This window comes from Emys orbicularis, chromosome 22 (assembly GCF_028017835.1).
Source record: "Emys orbicularis isolate rEmyOrb1 chromosome 22, rEmyOrb1.hap1, whole genome shotgun sequence".
NCBI lineage: Eukaryota > Metazoa > Chordata > Testudines > Emydidae > Emys > Emys orbicularis.
In genome coordinates, this window is record NC_088704.1 from 6643350 (window position 1) to 6657537 (window position 14188).

The following is a 14188-nucleotide window of genomic DNA, read 5'->3' on the forward strand; positions in this document are numbered from 1 at the left end:
TGGTATCTGGGCAGGGAGGGAGCTGACTCCGTAGAGACGTAGCAGTGGGTCACTGGGTCGTGCCTGGCTTTCCATGGTGACCCCAGTGAGAGCATCACCGGCACAGAGAACGGGAAGTGTATGTGGGGCAGGGAGAGGGGTTTCCTCAGAGCGCCCTGTGCCACTCATGGGGGGCTGGAGAGAGGTTTTCCTGAGTGTGTGTGTGGGGGGGGGGGGCTGGAGGGAGGTTTTCCTTGGAGCACCCCCTGGGGGGTCACTTGTGGCTCTCCCCACAGAGCATTTGGACACAGGGCTCCCTATGGATCTGTGGGCTCTGCCTGCCCCAGCCAGGGCACTGGGAGTTGAAGCTGCCTTTCCTCAGGGTTTGGGCCCTTCCTGCCCCACCACCCAGCATTCCCAGGGGGCTGAGCCCCTCGGTTGTTAAACCCCCGCTGCCCCTGGCGCTGCTTTGTGCCGACAGCCTTGTGCCTGCTTCGGGGGGTCCAGACTGGGAGGGAAGTTGCTCCCCCAGGGGGGTCCCTCACCAAGCCCCATTTATCCTCAAGGCTCTCAGCCCTTCCAGCTGAGGAGAACCAGAGCGTTAACCCCTCAGTGCTGCCGGCAGGGTCTGTGCTGAGCTACCAGTCCTGCCCCGCTCACCTCCCAAATCCCAGCAGCTCGTCCTGCCGCTTTCACCCCCTTCCCAGCCACGGAGCAAGAGCCGGGGCCCAGGCACTGAACTTGGGTCTCCCCCGTGGAAGCGCTGATCTCTAACCACTAGGCTACCGGGCCGATCCCACGCGCCTCTCACTAGAGCGGCTCCCTGCCCTGTGACGTTGTGCTCAGCCACGTCTCTCGTCCCCAGCTGCTGCGCCAGTGCCAGGAGAGCGAGAGCGCGGCCCTGCGGAGCCTGCCAAAGCTGCAGGAGGACAAGCGCCTGCTGCAGGAGCGGCTGGGCAGCCTGCAGCGGGCGCTGGCCCAGCTGGAGAGCGAGAAGCGGGAGGTGGAGCGCTCCTCCCTGCGGCTGGAGAAGGACAAGATGGCCCTGAAGAAGACCCTGGACAAGGTGAGGAGCAGGGGATGGGGCTTGATGGCTCTCAGTGCTCTGCCCCCGGCGCACGCAGCCGGAATGGTACAAGCCGATTTGTAGGCTTCTTATCCAAGGTCCCTCCAAGAAACGGCACCAGGGTTAGCCATGGGGAGATTGTTATGGGAATTCGCTAGCTCCGTGCCACCTTCCCGGCTGGCAGGGGGCTGCCTGATCTCGGACAGAGGATGGGGGTGACGAGCAGGGGACGCAAAATTCCACAGAATCCTGGGTCTGGCACCGGGTTCGAACCCCGAGCTGGCATTTCTACTGAGCGCGAAGGGGGGTGAATGCTCAGCTTGGCTTCCAATCAGCTGTGACTGGGTATTATCCATGGCGTCGTGGGGCGTTACATTCGGGAACGGCCTGAAATCTCCTCCGTCCATTCAGTGGTGCTTCGGTCATTGCATTTACGCTCCTGTGCCTGCGATTTCAACTGGCAACCCGTGGAATTAGACTGGCCATAGCAGACAGCCCCTCCCTGAGTGACCCCCCCCCCCCGTCTGCCATGGGGAAAACCCACCCAACCGTGATCCACATTCAATCACTTCCCCATAAAGCGGTGCCTGGCACTGTGGTCTGAACCAGCAAACTCAGAGCAGAGAGAACCATAGCCAGACTCCCATGATCCTCTGCAGCTGCCTGCAATCCTCCGGAGAGCACAGCTTGGGGACACAGCCCTGGAGTCGTTTCCCGCTCCCGAAAGCTGGGGTGTAAGGGCTCTGGTGAAGAGTGGGGGCCTTATTCCTCCCCATTGCAGCAGTGGGGGAAATGCTCTCTCTCTCTCTACACATCCTCTAAAGCAGGGCTTCTCACAGCAGATTTTTTGGTGGCCTCAGAGTGCCGCCAACAACACTTGCTGGTGGCCGCTCTGACAACTTTTCCTAAAATACTTAATTAACTTTAGGAAAAGCAATGAAATATGCACATATACGTGTCCAAGCGCCGACCCATCTCTCTATCCCTGCCTTCAGCGAGAGCCCGCCCTGGGTCGGGAACTCACTGGCCGCCTGCGGTGTCCCAGACTTCCCGAGGCCTGGCTGGGCGGGTATGGCTCCCCAGCAACCACCGCCCCACTTGAGGGGTGGGTGTCCCGGCTAATCCAGCCACTCCCTGCTCGGGTCAGTGCCTGGCTTTGGCCCTGCGTGTGTAACCCAGCTGTGGGCTCAGGGAGAGGTTGAGCCGGACTCCTCAGAGCCCACGGCCCTGCCATTGTCCCGTAACAACACACCAGTGTTTGCTCACGGGTGGCTGGGCCTGAGCTATCTTATTTCCTTCCAGCTTGCGTTTTTCTCAGAGCCCCCCATTGAACTAAACCGATTCACTCCCACAGCAGCCGTCCCAGGACCAGGCCAACCTCCAGCCTTCGTCAGTCAGTACCCGGCAGCGCCACGCCGCGCAGGCCTGGTCCTGGCTGGAGCAAGGGCTGGGCCTGAGCTGCAGGAGTCTGGCGCCCAGTGCGTGGGGGTGGGGGCTCAGGCCCCTGTCAACGCCAGGTACCCTCTGTGATCACATGGGGTACGTCTACACTGCATACTGAGCCCGGGCTCTGACTCAGGTTTGAGCCCAAGCCCCCCTTCCGTCCACACACAAATCAGTCTGATTTGGGTCAGTCAGCACTCAGGACCCGGGTCGTGGATCCAAGCCCTGTGGTTTCGCAGAGTGGATGCAGCGCAAACCGCAGCCCCGACTCATAAGGGCTGCGCGGTGCAGTGTTGGCTGTGAGACCCGGGTGCAGCCGTTTACAATGCAGTGTGGACGCTCAAGCGCAGGCTTGGAACCTCCGAGTCCACCAGCTCGGCTCCCGCGGGCCGGGGCGTAGTGTGGAGTGTAGCCATAACCAGCGTGGCCCGACCCACCCTCTCTCCCTGGGCTTGCTTGGCCGGCAGGTGGAGCGCGAGAAGCTGAAGACGCACGAGGACTCGATGCGGCTGTCGGCGGAGAAGGGCCGGCTGGACCGTTCCCTCAACACGGTGGAGCAGGAGTTGGCAGAGGCTCAGCGACAGATCCAGCTGCTCGAGGTCAGCCGTCAAACCCTCCCCATTGAGTGCTCTGTCCTGAGCAGCCGGGGTGCGGGGCAGCTGTCCAAAGATCTAGGCACAGTCCTGGTTCCTGCTGACCCCTGGGGGTGGAAACACCCCGCGGGTCTGCTCGCAGCTTCAGTCACGCGCTGCCGTGGCTGTTAGGACGTAGCCAAGAGCCAGGGTGTGCAGAACTCTGCATTATGCTGCTGGGTCAGGGTGCTGTCGACGGGGCCTCTTCATAGGCTCCCTTGCCTATGAAAAACCATTGGGTGAGGGGGGAGGAGGGGACAGAACAGTAGGTGGGGACAGGTGGGGGATGAAAGGGGGTGGGAGTTGGGGGGAAGAGGCACAGATGGTGGAGACGTGGGTCTGAGAGGGGTCAAATACAATTTAATTTACAAGGCGGGTGTGAAGGATGGCTAGGGTGGACTAGCCCCAGAGCCGAGCGGGGTGGACGTGACGGCATCTCTCCCCAGTAGACTGGTGTAGCCCAGGGGGTGTGAAACGAGGGGGGAAGGTGGTTTGGGAGTTAAAGCCCCGGGCGGAGTGTAGGTCAGGAGATCCGGGCTCGCTCTCTCCGCTTGGCCCCTGGGACGCCGTGTGAGCTGGGGCCTGGCGCTTCCCCGCTCTGTGCCTCTGTAGGAACATGGGGATGGGGATAGCGCCGTGTGTCGTGTGATGCTGGGTTCCGGAGGGAAGGTGCTGTGGAAATGCACTGTTCAGAAGTTTAGGGGGGACCCAGCCTCGACTTGGCAGCGGCATTGAAGGGTTAATACTCCCTCTAGTGCGATGGACAGTGGGGAGCCAGGGAGGTGGAAGAGCAGTGGGTGAGCAGCACCCATAGCTGTGCTGATTGACAGCCAGTGACCTGCCCTTGCTGCCAAACTCCTCCCAGCTACCCCCCACCCCCTTCCTTCAGCTCTAGCCAGGCGCGTCCCAAGGCCACCCTCCTTCCACAGCCTCTCCCTACATGGGCTGAGACCCATAACCTCGTTACACACCTGCGCCCTCCTCCCAGCGCCCAACGCTTCCAGACTCCCAGAATGCCCTGCTGCCACCAGAGGCGCTGGGCATGGCTGCACTGAGCGGATACAAGGCCCCCAGGATTGAGGCCGGCAGGGGCCCTGCAGCTGTATCCGTGCCCAGGGCCTGAGCCAAAGCTCATCGTGGTCAATTGAAAGACGCCCATGGATCAGACCCATGTGCAACTCCCCCGCCCCCTTGTCACCTGGAATCCTTGGCTCTCCTGGGAGGCGGGAGCCTCGCTCACCTCTCCCCCTCCCCTAGCTCTGCTAACCTTTGAACCCTGGCGCTCACTGGTGTGCTTACTGCCTTCTCTCTTTCGGTCGGGCGGCTGGTCCCTGCAGGAGAACCTAAGCATGGTTAGAAGGACGCTAACGTGTTCCTGGGTGAGTCACGCCTCTGGCTCAGTGCTTGTAGTTAGTCCTGTGCGCCGGAGCCTTTCACCCAGCCCCTCCCGTACGACGCACCCCCTCTTAACAGAGAGCCAATCTATAGCAGGCCAGGGCATGGCTGTAATACGAGTAACAATAATGCGCAGGTGTAATTGCAATCAGGATCCTGTCATGCTAGGCCTTATATAGGCATGGAGTAGGAGACCGCCTTGCCAGGTGACCATCTGTATGGACAGAGGGTGGGAGGGGAAACTGAGGCACAGAGCAGTGAAGTATCTCGCCCAAGGTTACACAGCATTTCAGTGGCGGAGCCGAGAATAGGGTAGAAGCGGCCACGGTTTGAAGACGCACTGGGGATCGAACCGGGGCCCTTCATGAGCTGCTACAGCTTGTGCGAAAGCCCCAAGACTCCTTAGCTCAGGGGCGGGCAAACTTTTTGGCCTGAGGGCCGCATCGGGTTTCGTAAGTTGTATGGAGGGCCGGTTAGGGGAGGGGGTTGTGGCCCAGCCCCCACCTCCCATCTGATCCCCCCCCCCCGGGACTCCTGCCCCCCCCAAACCCCTTGGGACTCCTGCCCTATCCATACAACCCTGCTCCCTGTCCCCTGACTGCCCCTGGAACCCCTGCTCCTGACTGCCCCCTGCCGCCCCATTCAACGCCCCCTCCTTCCTGGCTGCCCCCCAGAACCCCTGCCCCCATTCAACCCCATTTCCCCCGACCACCCCGACCCCTATCCACACCCCCGGCCCCTGACCACCACCCCAAACTCCCCTGCCCTCTTTCCAACCCCCCTGCTCCCTGCCCCTTTACCGCGCTGTCTGGAGCACCGGTGGCTGGCCGCGCTACAGCCACGCTGCCCGCTGGAGCCGGGCCACGCCACCACCGCACAGCACAGAGACCAGGTCAGGCTTAGGGCGCCAAAAAAGCTAGAGCCGGCCCTGGGCCGGGGCTAGCCTCCCGGGCCAGGAGCTCGGGGGCTGGGCAGGACGGTCTGGCCCGTGGGCCATAGTTTGCCCACCTCTGCCTTAGCTGGTGGGTTACACAGGCAGCAACTGAGACAAGAAGCTGCTGGGGTTGTTTATGTGAAGTGCAGCTCTGGGGACTTCGGGTTCTGAGCCTGCTCTGTGGCTCCTGTTCTAGTCCTGCTGAGCCCTAAGGGAGTTTTTGGGTGTAAGGGGGGGTGCGGACAGGAGCAGGTGGTTATGAAATGGAGCCGTCGGGAGACCCATGCAGTCCATGGCCTGTGTGAGCACACAAAGTCCCGGGGCCTTGTCTACACTACAGCACTTGCTCCATCGCCACTCAGCTGTGAAGCTGTCTGTGGCCCAGCTGTGTTAAGCCCAAACTGGTCAGCAAACATCTTCCAGTTGGGAGCCGGTAAGAAAGTGTGAAAAGGGTTTTCCTTCCCCCCAAGCTCTGTTTTCTAACTTTTTCCACTTGGGGGGTGGGGGAGATCATTTCAAAAAAGGGAGGGCAGCACGAGGACCCCAAAATCCCAACAGAAAATGGCCACGTCTTGGTTTCCAAAACCCGAAACGAAGTGACGCTGGCTCAGTTTTGAAACAATTCGTTTTATTGTCCTGCTTGGAGCACTAAATCAACGCTGCCATTGTCCCTGGGAGAATTTTTGGTCTACATGTTTCTGCCAGGAAAATTTTTTTGGTCAAAAAATAGCCACGAGCTTACATGAAAACATTCAGCAGGCAGGAAGGCGAAACGATGCATGTGCGTGGGTGTGTGTGACCGTGGTTGAACCTGGGCGGGGCCTAGGGGGCCTTAAAATAGCAGCCTTCTAACACAGCAGCCGCACAACCAGGGTTAAATTTGAAGCCAGTGCAGTGCTGAGGTCCACCAGCCCTAGTGGGGTGAGGATCCGTCCCGTCCAAGGCAGCAGAGAAGCCTAGGGACTGTGCAGAGCGCTTTAGCCAATACTTGGAAGAACCCAGGCTGCAGCGAGACAAACCTGGCGAGGGTCACTGGTCAGATGCTGCTGCAGGGCCCTTGGAGCTGAAAAGGCGGCGCTAGCCTACGAGGGAGTGTGGGCAGAGGTGACCCCTCGCCAAGGTGGCTGGTGGCCCTTCTACTGAACTGAGTTCTGAGGGTGGCTCCGTCAGCCACAGCGGCATGGTAGGATGGATCCTCCATTTCCTTGAAAGGCCCTGGTGTCTCCAAGCAAGGGAGGACGCACACAGGGGCTGGGGCCGTGCTGGCTGCGAGACGGCGCCGGCTGTGTCATTGGGGAGCGGGAGGAAATGCGGCGGGTGGTGGCTAATGATGGCAGAGTGATGTGGTCACAAGGGGGTTGTCTGGGCAGATGGGGTGCAGGGGACTTTTTTTTGCATGGGGGGGAATCCCAAGGTGGGATAAATCAGCCCTCAGAGGAGGGCCTGTGCGGTCACTAGACCAGCGTGGCCCCTTGCCCATGGAAGCCTGGATGTGTGACCCCTCCTCTCCCTTGCTCAGGCTCAGGTAGCGGAGATGGAGCAGACCCAGTCCCAGAGCCTGGTGGAGACGGCCACCCGCCACCGGCAGGAGCTGCAGCTGGAGATCGAGCGGCTGCGCGGCTCCCAGCTGCAGGCGGAGCGCACGCTGGAGGCCAGGGAGCGCGCGCACAGGCAGCGCGTCAAGGGGCTGGAAGAGCAGGTGAGCTGCTGGACATTGACTAGCTGCGAGCTCCCCTGCCGCCAGGGTCCCTACAGCGCCCCCTGCTGGGAGAGGCTGGGACTGGAGCAGCTGTAAGTTCCACTGCCCCCACAGCTCACGTGCTCCCGGATTCCTTTGCCTATTCGGGGAAATAGCCCCGAAATGCTGCTGCACCCTCTGGCTCTGCCACAGCTTCGGGGGACCCCTGTGCAGCCAAAGTGCTGACTGGATTCCCCCCCCCCCTTTTTTTTTTTTTTAATCCTCTCCTTCACAGATCTCCACGCTGAAGGATCAGCTGCAGCAGGAGTTGCGGCGGTGCCAGACCCATTACTCTCACTCCTCCCTCCTCTCGGGGAACTAGGCTCCCTCCCTCTCCCTACCGCCACTGTGACCAAGGAGCCTTCAGTCCTAAGCACCCTCCGGCTTGATGCTCCAGCCCTGTGGCAGGGACATTGGGTTTGTATAGAGGGGCGATGCCCCTGCCATCACCCTCCCCATATGGCCCTGTGGATTCCCTGGGTGCTCAGCCCGTTACAAAAGCCCAGCACGCGCACACGTTCCCCTGAGTGTGCATCGAGTCGGGTTGACGTGGAATCGGGGAGCGTCTCAGAGCTGCTACTTTGCCTTCTCCACGAATGTATCGTTACGGATACGCTACGAATGGAAACGAATCAGTGACAACGGGCAGCCTGGGTCTGATTTTTCAGCAGCGCTGAGCACCCCCAGCTCAAAGCACAGTCCATTGGCGCTGGGGGTGCCCAGCGCGGGGCAATCAGGCCCTGGGTGGCTTTGCTTAGAAGCCACCTTCAATCCTTTTGTAGCATCTTTCCAACGGCGGGCGAATTGTTACACTGGATAGCAGCCACCTTCCTTTTGAAGCGGGGATAGAAGGTAACGGCTAGTATTCAGAGCAGGGGAGTGAGGACTCCTGGGCTCTATTCCTGACGCTGATGCATCGTATGATTGCCTCACTCTGTGCCTCAGTTTCCCCATCTAATGCAAGGCTAATAATACTGACCTCATAGAGGAATTCTGAGGCTTAACTAATTACCATGATGCGCTTTGAGATCCTCCGCTGGAAGGTGCTCTGGAGTGGGGTTATTCGTAAGCAATATTATTAAGTTTAATAGAAACAGTGGCTTCTTTGTCCAGAGGGTCATGCTGGGGGCTAACATTTAAAATGCAGCGCTGAAGAGGGGAGTGAATTCGCAGGCCGACGATTGAATGCCCCTGGGTGACTGGAGTCCGAACATGGGCTCAGGCACCAGTGAAATGGGTTTGCTGATCTGTGTCATCCCGCGGCTATTTCATTAACCCTAAAAGGCCCCTTTAAGCAAAAATATATTTTGGGGGTAGGTGGGGACCAAAAAAAAAAAAAAATCTACAACCAAACTGAACTAGGTCCTGCAAAACCAGCATTTGCCTTCCCAGCAAGGACACTTCTGCCATTCCATTTTTAAAAAAAACAGTACTTTCCTAAGCGTAAGATGCTAATGGAGGAGAATGTATATTTGATACATGTAATTTTCTACTGCAGTTTTAACTAGAGGTTTGGAAACTTTTCAAGACTTTGTCCTAACTATTCGTATGAAATCTGCTTCTGCAGCTCTGGTTCAGCCAGTGTGTTGCCCAGAAAACCCAGAACCCTTTGTAGAAAATGGAAGATGGGAAGATGTATTTTATCAAGGATTTGAGTTGGGTGTTGTGCTCTACGCTGGCCCTCCCAGTTGGTTTCCCTTAGAGCAGAGACGGGTCAGTTTCACAGAACGCTAGTCTAAGCAGCTGTTGATTTTTGAATGTTTGCTCCTCCTTTCCAGTAGCCAGCAGCCTCATGCTCTGTATGGGCATGTTGGCTGAGAACATGCCCATAGTGTAGCTGTATGTCCAATACCATCTCAGGGCCCCCCGCTCCTCCCAGCATCCTGCTCACACCCAGTGCCTGCACTGGGATGACAGCGTAGTAAGCACTATGTGCTCTAAGTACAACCTGAGCCCGTCGCTGCTTCCTGAAACCAGTAGGTGAACAAACTCCACCATCAGAGCTAGAGTCATTCTTTGTGCCTGCCAAAGCCCAGTTTCTTGCACTGCTAGTTCTCAGGGAGGGGAAAGCTGAAGGACCCTGAAACCCAGAAGAGCCAAGATAACTGGGTTAGGGGACAAATTGAACCTGAAGAAGTTCCTTTTCCACAATAGCAACGAGTTGAGCATTAGTGTCCCTTAGAGTTAGCAGCAGACTCTGTACTTGATGCAGCCGTGGCCTTAGCGTCTAGTTAAAGAGCCACTGCCAACTTGAGCACTGATGGCTGAAAAGTTTTAACTTATTACAGGTAACACCAAGATCATCAGAATTTATTTTACTCTAAGTTTGGTTTGTGCATTTGACAGCACTGTGTGTTTAGTCAGTTTCATTGTGGCGCTTGTTTTACGGGGGGTTTGAAGATCAGAAAGTGTGATTGTTAAACGTCAGGCCTGTGAGCCAGGGGCACCACCTGAAACATCATCACTCAGGTTTTCGAAACTGACCCGATTCCAGGTTGTCCCAGACCCAAATCCTCCTCCAGTGGCCCTTGGCTCTGCCAGTTCGGTTGATGAGCAGAGCTGTCTAGGCTAATGACAGTAGCATCTCTTCAGACTTCTCCGGTTGTGTGTCAAATGAGAGAATCGGCTGCGGAAGGGCAGCTGTAAAATTAGAGCAGGAGAAGGAAATGCACCTAGTGGAGGTGGCATTTGCAGGGAACTTTTCTCTAATACCCACTTGCCTGGCTTTCTTGGTAAGGTGACTAGAAAGGCACCGAGAGGGCTGGGAAGAAACTCGGCATCAGGCGGCGTGTTCTGATCTTAGCCCCCAGCACTAGTGTAACGTAACCCCCACTAGCACAGAGTTCTGCCCCACCCTCCAGCCCCGCTGGCCAGTGCAGCTGGAAAGGAGGAAGCCAAATTAACTCCATGGGCAGAAGTGAGGCTAGCTCACTCAGCCATAGCATAAGCTGTTTACTTAGAAAGCCTGGCCAAGCGCTAGGTTAGCTGGGGCCCACGAACGCTGGCTACGTGAGAATGGGGGAACTGGGCTCTGTTCACTGGTTTAAAGTACAGTTCTGCTCCCAGCAGAGCCTCAGCTCAGCTGTGCTCCATTCACAAGTCAGCTGCCCTCACTTTTGCTCTAGGCTCTGAGTCAACCTGGGCCCTTTCCCTCGCCTGCATCAGCACTAATGATTTTGCAGGAACCCCCACCCGTGTCTGGCTGTGCTCACTGACGCAGGTGTAACTGATCGGAATCCAGCAAACGGCTCTGACGCGGCCCAAGGAGGCGAGACTGCAGCTGTCGCTTTCGCACTGTATTAGCCATGCAGGAGCCAACACTTAATAAAAAAACCCACACACACTAAAAAGCAGCAGCTGTTGCTCTTCATGAGATCAGGCCCCTTTTAAAGCACACTTTCAGGCTGTAGGTTTTTTAGTCCTTTCACGCCTAGAAACATTCCTCTCCCAGCTGGTCTGTGACACTAAATTGAAAAGGCGCCGGCTGACCGCCCACAGCAGCAGCAGCGCGATGAGGGCGTTATTGAAATCCTGGTTCTTTAGCACAAGATTTTTCTACAGAGGGGTAGATGGGTTTGTTTTCAAAGTGACCAAGTTTTCTACTAGAAATTCTTACTTTTCTTTCGTTCTCACTTGTGTAACAATTAATCATGCCAGGAAGAGCTTTTTTTTTTTTAATATATAGATTCTATTGGTACTTTCTTGATGAATTTGGACATTGGGGGAGGAAAAAGGAGAGCTTGCCCCACACTCGGTTGGTGCTGCGGGGGAATGTCAGACTGTCGTCTAGCTCACCTTGCATTTGAAATCCCTGGTGGTCAGTTCCCTGTAAGCTGAGGCAATGGAAAGACCAACCAGGGAACTCTGTGTCTCTGAGTCAGAGTTTTAAACATTTCCAAAGTTTGTATAAATGTTTTACAGAGGGATTTTCAAAAAAAAAAAAAAAAAATCACACCACAGCCAGGACATTGCTTCAGCCTGCCTCCCCGCCTTTGCTGTCAGGGACCGGCACCCGGTCCAAAGTCGCATTAAACAGGAAGAAAAAAAGTGTGCCAACTGAGTGTGTGTGATTTCATTTTCTCCTGTAGGAGGTTGCTGCCATTGGAATAGAATTATAGGGCTGGTGGGTAACTCAAGAGCCAAACCTGGGCCTTACTCAGCAGCAGATTATAATTTATGAACATGAATCAAATAGCAAAGCCAGGAAGGACCTCCTGACTTAATTTGTGATGGAGTTAACATGAGTGCCTAGTTTCACTGCTGTCATACAGATCCCCTCAGGCTAGTGGTGAAACTGACAAGGATGGTCACTTTCAGGTTATGTCACCACTTGGAGCTGGACGATCTGGCTCCAGGAGACATACCGGCACTAGCTCTGATCCAGCGAGCATGCTAAAAATAGCAGTGTACCCACAGGGGTGGGACGGGATAGCTGCCCTGAATACAATCGAGCGGGGACCATAGATACATATGTGGGCAGCTAGTCGAGCCTGCTGCTCCACTTCCATTTTTAGCATGTTCCCATGTTCCTCCTGCTGCTGCTGGAGAAAGCTCGAGGCGAAGAGCTTGAAGCTAATGCCTCCTCCAGCGCTGTCTCAGTACGGGGTGAGGTTCTCTAGGCTGGCAAGGAGGGAGTGTGGTCTGAGCCCAGGGACAAGCCTCTGCTGCTTAATCACAGCTCCTGCTTGGCCGGCCAGGGATCGACGCATACAGTAGAACCTCCGAACAGAGGTTGTCCCTAACTCTGAAATGTTCATAACTCAGAACAAAGCAGAGTTCAGGCTCCAGATCCAGCAGCTAACACTCCACGCCAGGTTTCAGCAGTAGCTGAGCCCTTCCCAGCCAGGGAAGGGGTGTGTGAAAGTGGCCTGGACCCCAGCATTGGACCCAGAGCAGGAGCAGCTTAGGGTGACCAAATGAGAGGAAGAAAATATCGGGACACATGGGGGTCCGCCAGCGGAGCAAAAAATAAAAAAAAGCTGAGTGCTGCCGGCAGAGTGAAATATCGGGACAAATTGTGTCCCGACCAAAGATTGGTCGGGAAGCGGGACAAACACCTAAATATTGGGACGTCTGGTCACCCTGATCACAGCCGCCTTGGGCTGGAAGCCCCGGGGTCTTGCTGTAAGTGGCTGCCCCATGCATGGGGGTGAAGGGGTGGGGACAGGCACCCTGGATGTGCCTACCTTTGAGATACCTGTCTCATAGAGCTGAAAGGGACCCTGAAAGGTCATTGAGTCTAGCCCCCTGCCTTCACTAGCAGGACCAAATACTGATTTTGCCCCAGAACCCTAAGTGGCCCCCTCAAGGATTGAACTCATAACCCTTGGTTTAACAGGCCAATGCTCAAACCACTGAGCTATCCCTCCCAATACAGACACAGGGTTTGCTTTTTTGTGTGTGTCCCTGCTGCTGCCTGATTGGTTACTTCCAGTTTCACAAGGTGTCCAGATGACAGGCCCGTCCGTAACGCTGGTGTTCGTATCTCTGAGGTGCTACTGGAGTTAAACTGAAAGGCTGGAAGAGGAAAGGGGGAGCTGCAGCAGAAAGCACTGACCCGGACTCCAGCATTTGGCTCCGGGACAACATTCACAGGATGCTCTTTGCTGGCGGGATTTTGCGGAAGCCGCAGTAGCGAAATGCAAAGTATTTTCATAGTAGAGCGGGTGGCGGGACGTCTGTGCTCCATGTTGCTGCTACGCTGCCCAAGCCGCTGCCCAGCCCTGGCCGTTCCTCCCCCAGCTCAAGCCGTGAGGCTCAATGCAGCCAGCCATGACCTTTTTGGGGTGTTTATTTTTTTTAAACATTCGTTTTGTACAAAAAAAAAAAAAAAAAAAAAAAAAAGGAATTATCCGTACAAAGCTACAGCGAATGCAAGCAAACCAGACCAGCCGAGGAGAATGCAGCGCTTCGGGGCCGCTCTAAGCCAGAGGTACTGGAAAATGGCCTGGCCCAGTTCACTGCACACAGTCAGGGTCACATCTCCATCCATGGCCCTGTTTTTTTAACAAGCTATTTAGCAGTTGCTGCACTCAGCATGGCCATTTAGGAGCCTAAATCTCATTGACTGTCAATGGGATTTAGGTTCCTAAATCATTTACACATAGAAATGCTGAGCCCAGTAACCCGAAATACCTGGCTTGAAGGGCAGGAGGCGAGGGCACCCCCGGTTGGATCAGGTATGGAGCTGCAAGAGTGACAGATGCCTGGCTTGTTGATGCAGAGACGGCCAGTGATTTTTCAGTGGACCACAAAGCTCTCCTGCAGGTGATACAGGTGAGCTAGCACCCGTCCGAGGAAGCAGAGAGATGAAGGAGCAAGAGCACGGGGAAAGAGTTAAACTCCGCAGCTGAAAAGGGCTGACTTTGGCAAAGCACAGAGGGAGAGGGTACGAGTGGCCTCCATCCACCCACCTGTGCTATTTGCTCTGACCTCTCTAGCCCGTCATCTCCCCAGTGGGAACCAAAGTCCCTGCACCGAGAGAACGGGCGTCTCCCATCTCTGCAGCAGTACCCTGCCAGCTGTCAAAATACGCCCCGGGCTGCCTCTCGTGCAGTACAGCGTCCCTGCTGCGGCCCAGCTCAGACATCTTCAGCCGAGCCGCTGTTTCCCTCCCTGCGATCGCAGTGGGGCAGGCAACAAGCGGACACTTGAGGAGAGGCGAATTGGGGCATATGCCAAGCTGCCATTCAGCCCGTTGGCGCGTTCACAAGGCGACCTGGGCGTGAGGCAGAGTGGGGGTGGGGTGCAGCAGGCAGAGCCCAGCTCCTGAAGCATTGTGGCAAGCTACAGAGTTGAACAAGCCCGGCACAACTTTGGGCCCAGACGGGCCCCCCAAAATAGACGAGCTTCGAACTGCACCCTGGTCCAAACTAAGGACTAAAGCAGCAGCCATCAAACCCACTGGAAAGTTGGAGGAGGAGGAAGAGACAAGGGCAACAGTCTAAGAAAGCAGCAAAAAGGGTGGGTGGGAGGAAGGGGGGGGGAGAGACCAGAAATTC

General features: G+C 56.4%; 1 protein-coding gene across 1 annotated transcript in view; it reads left to right on the top strand.

The window, feature by feature from the left end:
- CROCC (ciliary rootlet coiled-coil, rootletin) overlaps nt 1-7244 on the top strand; it is a 55884-nt gene extending 48640 nt beyond the window's left edge. Inside the window, exons 34-37 of the mRNA XM_065421128.1 lie at nt 845-1045; nt 2956-3087; nt 4458-4499; nt 6969-7244. Of these exons, the coding sequence (XP_065277200.1) occupies nt 845-1045; nt 2956-3087; nt 4458-4499; nt 6969-7244 (651 nt within the window). The remainder of the gene's footprint in view (nt 1-844; nt 1046-2955; nt 3088-4457; nt 4500-6968) is intronic.
- Nucleotides 7245-14188: the final 6944 nt, after the last annotated feature.